General features: G+C 40.9%; 1 protein-coding gene across 1 annotated transcript in view; it reads left to right on the top strand.

The window, feature by feature from the left end:
* Nucleotides 1-7,500, top strand: part of LOC119595786 — a 91,220-nt gene that overhangs the window by 64,877 nt on the left and 18,843 nt on the right. The window contains exons 3-5 of the mRNA XM_037944950.1: nucleotides 303-349; nucleotides 6,017-6,198; nucleotides 7,447-7,500. The exon at nucleotides 7,447-7,500 is cut by the window's right edge and continues 72 nt beyond it. Of these exons, the coding sequence (XP_037800878.1) occupies nucleotides 303-349; nucleotides 6,017-6,198; nucleotides 7,447-7,500 (283 nt within the window). The remainder of the gene's footprint in view (nucleotides 1-302; nucleotides 350-6,016; nucleotides 6,199-7,446) is intronic.

Consider the following 7,500-nt stretch of genomic DNA (forward strand, 5'->3'; position numbering starts at 1 on the left):
TTTTCTTTTTTAGATAATTTTTAAAGATAACTAAGTAATGTTTATTTCTCTCTCTCTCTCTCTCTCTCTCTCTCTCTCTCTCTCTCTCTCTCTCTCTCTCTCTCTCTCTCTCTCTCTCTCTCTCTCTCTCTCTCTCTCTCTCTCTCTCTCTCTCGTTTTATTTTCATATCACTGATTCTCCCTGTTCTCCTTTTTCTTCAATCTCCCTCTATTTCTTTATTTTTACAAGTATTATTATTGTCATCATTAATATACACATATATTTCTGAAACTAATAATTTATCTTTCTATTTTTTTTTCAGCGCCAGAGATGACGCCCCAGCCAGAACTTCTAACGCAAATTTCGGAGGTATGAGGCATGACCACTTTGAGCAGAAATGACCGTGATATGATGCATTAATTTCCTTGTTATTGTTGTCATTAATTTTGTTGTTGGTGCAGGTGTTGGGGGGTTTGTTGTTGTTGCTGTATTGTTTTGTTTTGTTGTTATTATTATTGCAATTTTTATTTGTGAGGCCTTTATAGTGTGGTTTAACTATATAGCTGTTGTTGTTAATGTTGTTTTGTTGTTGCCGATGCTGATGTCGCTGTTCTTGTTATCATTATTATCTTTATGATTCCGTATCCATTTCCCCTCTCGTTTGAAGAAAAAAAAAGAAAAAAGAAATAATGTAATTTATTATCATTTACGAAGAGATTCAAACGATACACCCCCCCCAAAAAAAAAAGAAAAAAAGAAAAAAGAAAGATAAGTAAGAATAAATTTATAAAATAAAATAAGAAATAAACAATTAAATGAAAAACAAAAATTGATGAAAAATACTATAAATAAATAGATAACATATAATAATGATAATGATGATGATGATAATAATACTAATACTAATACTAATACTACTACTGCTAATAATATAATAATAATAATAGTAATAATAGCAATAATGATAATAATGATAATAATGATAATAATGATAATGATAATAATAATAATGATAATGATAATGATAATGATAATAATGCTCGTAAAATGACAGATAAAACTAAAATAAAATCAACGATCAAAATCCTGATTACGAGACTGTAGTGGAAAGTATGACATGCAGGTAGTAACAATAGGGATTGCCGTGGGACTCGGAGGGTATTGGCGGCGGAGGTGGGGGGGGTGGCATTACGTAATCTCATATATTAAGGTTGTTAAGGGTGGGACTTAAAGGGGTGCCACAAGGAGGATTTTTTTCTTCTTTTTTTTTCGTTTGCGTGTTTTATTAGTATTGTTGTTGTTGTTATTGTTATATATATATTTGTTTTCAAGAGGCTGTAGTTCTTGGGTTCACAGGGTAGGATGCCCGAGTGGTGGGGTTGTGAAAGTAATAGTAGTAGTGTAGCAATGCAGTAAGGTATTAGTGGTGATAGTTGTTGTAGTAGTAATAGTAGTAGTAGTAGAAATAGTAGTAGTAGTAGTTGAATAGCAGTAGTAGTAATATTAGTAGAAGTAGTAGTAATAGCAGTAGTAATAATAGTAGTACTTTGTTGAAATAGCAGTAGTAGTAGAAGAAGTATTTGTTGTAATAGTAGTCGTAGCATTAGCAGTAGTATAGATATCCGTAGTAGTAATAGCAGTTGTAGCAGCAGCAGTGGAAGTATAGAAGTCCGTAGAAATTGTCATGAATGTTAGTGTGTGACGCGCCTCATGAGCGCCACGCATGATACAAAGGATCTGAAGATGATTCGAGGATCTGCCGTGTGTGTATTTCTGATAAAAAGTCGGCCAGAAAGAAATGGCCGCCTCTCTCTTCTTTCCCTTTCCCCATTTTCACTCTTGCCTTCCCCCTCCCTCTCCTCCCTTCCTCCCTCTCCATCCTCTCCTCCTCCCTTCCCTTCCCTCTCCATCCTCTCCTCCTCCTCCCTTCCCTTTCCTCTCTCCTCCGTTCCTCCCTCATTTTTCTCCCTTTCCCCCTTCTCCCCTTCCTCTCCTCCTCTCCCTCTTCTTATTCTTTCCTCTTCTTCTTCTTCTTCTTCTTCTTCTTCTTCTTCTTCTTCTTCTTCTCCAGTTCAAACAACAAGAATCCACCAGAAAATAGATAGTTAACATTTTTCTTCTTTTTTTCCTATCGGAAGAGAAATTTGCTGGAAACAGTATGTTTAAATCCTCATTATTTCGGTCATGGTAAAGAAAAGTCAGGGGGAGAGGGAGGGGGAGGGGGAGGTAGAGAGGAGAGGAGGAGGGAGATAGAGGGGAAGGGAGAGGAGGGGGAGGAGAGGGGGGGGGCATGGGTAAGGGGAGGGGAGATGGGGATAGAGAGGAGTGAAATGAACAGAACAGATGAAGGGTGAAAAAAGAATGTTCTACGTCACTCAACACAGATTTCACTTGTGTTATGCTTTCTAGAGGAACGGTTGAAAAATGGAAGTCTGGTTACGTTTAGGTTACACAGACTCACACGATCACGCACGTACACGCGCTTACAGAGGAAAAGAGGAGGAAAGAGATGGATAGGAGAGAGAGAGAGAGAGAGAGAGAGAGAGAGAGAGAGAGAGAGAGAGAGAGAGACGAGAGAGAGGAGAGAGAGAGTAGAGAGAGTAAGAGAGAGAGGAGAGAGGGTGCGGGGAAGATGGAGAGAGAGATGAAGAGGGGAGGGAGGGAGGGAGAGAGGAAGTAGAGAGAAGAAGGGCGAGGGGAGGGAAGTGAAGCAGACAGAGACAGAAGACATGACATGAGTAGCACGAGAAAAACAAGCAGGCAGAAGTAGACGACAGACCACACAGACAGACACAAGAAACAGATTGAGAGAAAAGAGAAAGTCAACTATACCGAGACGAGACATGATGACTGACTACAGCCAGATCACACACGTGCCCCCACCTCATCCCACCACACAGCTGTCATGAAATTGAGACTAAATCCGGAACGCCAAAAGGAAGGGGACGTCGTGTGCAGTGTGGCCGATTCCCGCCATTTTTTTCAAATCCTGCAAAAATGCCTTAACCTGTACATTCGAGAGATAATACGTGGCTTCGGTGTCAACTTTCCACAATTCGTCTCCAAATTGTCTTAAATTAGCTTTAAAGTCAGGGAAATAAGACGAAACTATGTCAGGGATTTTTTTTACTGTGTCCTGGTTAATTCTGGCTAGAAGTTTGAGATAATACTGAACCTTACTCGTTTATAGAAACTATTATTAATATTATTATCACCATCATTATCATTATCATTGTCATCATCATCATCATCATCGTCATCGTCATCGTCATCGTCATCGTCATCACCATCATCGTCATCATCATCACCATCATAGTCATCATCATCATCATCTTCATCTTTATTCATTCTTTAGTAATTATTATTTCTCCCTCATAAAAAAAAAACACTCTTATCCACAAATACACCACAAGACCCATTTCCGTTATGATTCGTTTACCTCCGTTTTTTCCCCGTTTTTAATCAATAGTCCCAACATGACGCGCAGAATGAACGGCGAACAAGCGAAAGTGAAGATTGGTGATTTCCTGTTGTTAATTAACTCGTAATTGGGTCGTTGGGTAGTTTCTTTCAATACGCTTGTTACACTTAACCTCGTCTGACCTCTTAAGCTTTTGTCTTCGCGGTCTCTAAGACAAGGAGGCTTTATTTGTTCTTTGTGTTTATCGCTTGGTTTATTTCTGTTTTTGTTTTTGTTTTTATATTTTTATGTATGTTTTTTTTTTTATAGTGTGTGTGTGTGTGTGTGTGTGTGTGATGGCTGGTGTGTGGTGTTGTGGTGTGTGTGTGTGTGTGTGTGTGTGCTGGTGTGTGTGTTCTCTGTTTGTGTGTAGTGTGTCTGATTTTTGATCCACTCTATTTCATTCATTTGGTTTATTTTTGTCTTTCATTAGTTTTTTTATCTCTTTTTTCTGTTCTCCCACACGCGCACACACATACATACATACATACATACATACATACATACATACATACATACACCCCCTCCCCACACACACGTAACCCTCCACCCCCCCCCCCTCCTCACAAACACACACATCCCCCCCTTCTCACAAATACAACATCCCTCCCCCCTACTCACAAACACAACATCCCTCCCCCCTACTCACAAACACACACATCCCCCCTTCCTCACAACCCCCCCTCCTCACAAACACACACACACGCGTAAGGTTAAGCAATCTGTGGGCAAGATCGACAGAAATGGACGCTGAGGATACGGCGTTGGGTTACAAAAGAGATATTCCTGAACGAGGTTTGGAGGAGATGCCCAGGTTATGTCACAGCTTGGGCAAGATTTCAGTGCAACGTTGGCGAGGGCGATGACTTTGCATGTTTGGATGATTTGTAGGTTATGTATAGATTTTGGATAGTTGTGGTGGTGGAAATGATTGGGATAATGTCGGTGTTGGTTTTATAAGTATGTATAGAGTTTTTTAAGAAATTTGCTCTTTTTTTGATATTAGCTGTTTATGTATGGATGTTGTGTGTGTGTGTGTGTGTGTGTGTGTGTGTGTGTGTGTGTGTGTGTGTGTGTGTGTGTGTGTGTGTGTGTGTATTGTATGAATATTTATTTGGGTTATCTTCGTTTTTTATATTCACAGTGTATGTATAGATTTGTTTTGTTAATAGATTTTGTGTGGTTGTTTTCACGACAAATTGTGTACTAACGTGACATAGGACATTATATATTTTTGATGCTATTTATAGAAAAAAAAAAAAAAATGTTGCTTCCTCTTGCCAGTAGGTGAAAGTTCTATTTATTTTAAATGCATGTGAAGAATATAATGAATTGACTCAAAAAATGAGTCCGGAAAATAAAGAGCATCTAGCCATATTGCAACGAGTTAATTATTTATTATTATTATTATTATTTTCTTTACTGAGGACATATAATATATAATTCGGTACAAACACAAAACCCGATTGTGAACCTTTTTGGGGCAACCGCTCTCTCCATCCACTCTCCTTCCTCTCTCTCCTCTCTCTTTCTCTCCTCTCATTATGCGTCTTTCTCTCTCTCTCCTCTCTCCTCTCTCTCTCTCTCCTCCTCTCTCGCTCCTCTCTCCTCTCCTCTCCTCTCTCTCTCTCCCATCTCTTATCCCCTCTCTCATCCTTCTCTCTCTTTCCTCTGTCTCTCCCTCCATCGTCTTTCTCTCTCCTCACTCTCTCTCTTCTCTCTCTCTCTCATCTCTGTCTCCTCTCTCTCATCTATCTATCTATCTATCTTACTCCACTCTCTTTCATATTCTCTCTCTCTCACTCTCTCTCTCGTCTCTCCCCTCGGTCCTCGCTCATTCTTCTCTCTTATTCTCTCTTCTCTCTTCCTCTCTCTCTCTCTCTCCCGCTATCTCCATCTAAATCTCTCCCTCTCCCTCTCTCCTCCTTCCCTCCCTCTCTCCTCTCTCTCTCTCTCTCTTCTCTCTCTTCCCTTCAACTCTCTCTCTCATCTCTCTCAGTCTCCCTCTCTCTCATCCTCTCCCTCTCCCTCTCCCCTCTCCTCTCTCCTCTGCTTTCCCTCCCTCTCTTTCTTCTTCGTCCTCTTCCTCCTCTTTCTCTTTATTCGCCTTTTTTTTGCCGATGGCGTAACCTGGAGGCGCAATCCTCTGCCCCCAAGGCCAGGGCATACGAGAGGACCTTCGTTACTGCCACGTATTGAGTTTCTCGCCCACCGCAGGCCAAAGGGATTTCGCTTGTGTAACATGGTGGCTGGCGGTGCCTTCAGCCATTCTGAGTTGGTGTGCTTTCTTATTATGGCGGGTCTTTTGTTTTTAGTTTCGTTTATTCATTTGTTTATGTTTTGTTTATTTGTTTATTTTAGTTTGGTGAGTTGTTCGGGTGTATTTTGTTGTGTTGTGTTGTGTTTTCTGTGTATTTCCCTCCCGCTCTCCCTCCCTCCCTCCCCCTTCCCCATCTCCTTCCCTTCCTCCCTCCCTTCCCTCCATTCCCCCCCACCTCCAATTCAGATCCCCCACTCCCTCCCACCCCCCACCTAACCGCCCCCCTAACCTCCCTCCCTCTCCCTTCCTCCCGCAGCTGCAGGAGGCGGTGGTGAGCATGAAGGCGACGCTGACGGAGGCCGTGGCGCGTCTCGGCTCGGTGGTGGAGGACCCGTCGATGGCCCGGGAGGTGCAGGAGACGCGGCAGCGGTGCGACGACAACACGGCTGAAGTCCTGAAGTTGGTGCTGTCGCTGAAGTCAGACATCACGACCTTGCAGTGAGTGCGAGTACTTATATTATTATTATTATTATTATTATTATTATTATTATTATTATTATTATTGTTATTGTTATTGTTATTGTTATTATTCAAATAGATTTTTATAGGTTTGTTTCTTCTTCTTTTTTTTTGTTGTTGGATTTTTTTTTTAAGTAGGGTCTTTCAAATTGTGATGGTGACTTTTTTATGTTTTATGATATTTTCTTTTCTCAAGTGCTTCCTAAATTAATAGAATACTATTTTGATTTGTATTGGGGGGGAGGGCATTTAGTTTGATTACTGTAAATGATGAATATGTCAGCCCTCATGATCATTATTATCACAATTTCATCACATCATCTTCATCTCCTTTCCTTATTTCAACATCATTGGTTAGTGTCGTTATATTTATTTTTTATTATTATTATTATTACTATTTTTTTTTTTCCATCTGCGCTTCCCTTTTGATTTCCACCCTCGCTTGGTTTTAACACCAGGTATCTACTCGAATATTTGTATATTTATCCCCATGCATATTTTTTGTTCATGCATTAACACACATATATAGGTACATAAATGGGCAGGCAGTGCATAGGCAGGCGAGACTTGCAGAAACAGAAACAGTCGTTCAGACAGTCAAGTCAATCAGTCATCAGACAGTCAGTCATACAGACAGTCCATCAGCTGTCAGTCAGTTCATGTCATTCAGTCAGGCAGTTAGTCAGACAGTCAGTCAGTCAGTCAGACAGTCAGTCAGACAGTCAGTCAGAGTCAGACAGTCAGCCAGACAGTCAGTCAGTCAGACAGTCAGTCAGAGTGAGACAGTCAGTCAGACAGTCAGTCAGTTAGTCAGACAGTCAGTCAGACAGACAGTCAGTCAGAGTCAGACAGTCAGTCAGACAGTCAGTCAGAGTCAGTCAGACAGTCAGTCAGACAGTCAGCCAGTCAGCCAGTCAGTCAGTCAGTCAGACAGTCAAATATCATAGACATCTGGATCATGTTCATATATTTTTGTCCAAATATATATGTCCCTCTAAAACACAACAAAAAAAACATACTGACAAACAAACAAATGACTTGCGAGATTACAGAATCGGCAATAAAAAAAAATACAGAGGACAAAATACAGAAACAAGTAATTATATAATTAGATAATTAACCCCCCCCCCCTTAAAAAAAAAAAAAAAAATGATTAAGATCATCAAACCAGCGACCAGACTCAGTGAATATTTAACCACTCTATCGCCTCCCCCCCCCCCCCGACAGGAAGGAGGTGGTGTCCATCAGCGACCGCCAGGAGACGCTGCAGACGTCGGTGTC

The sequence above is a fragment of the Penaeus monodon genome, chromosome 36 (genome assembly GCF_015228065.2).
Source record: "Penaeus monodon isolate SGIC_2016 chromosome 36, NSTDA_Pmon_1, whole genome shotgun sequence".
NCBI lineage: Eukaryota > Metazoa > Arthropoda > Malacostraca > Decapoda > Penaeidae > Penaeus > Penaeus monodon.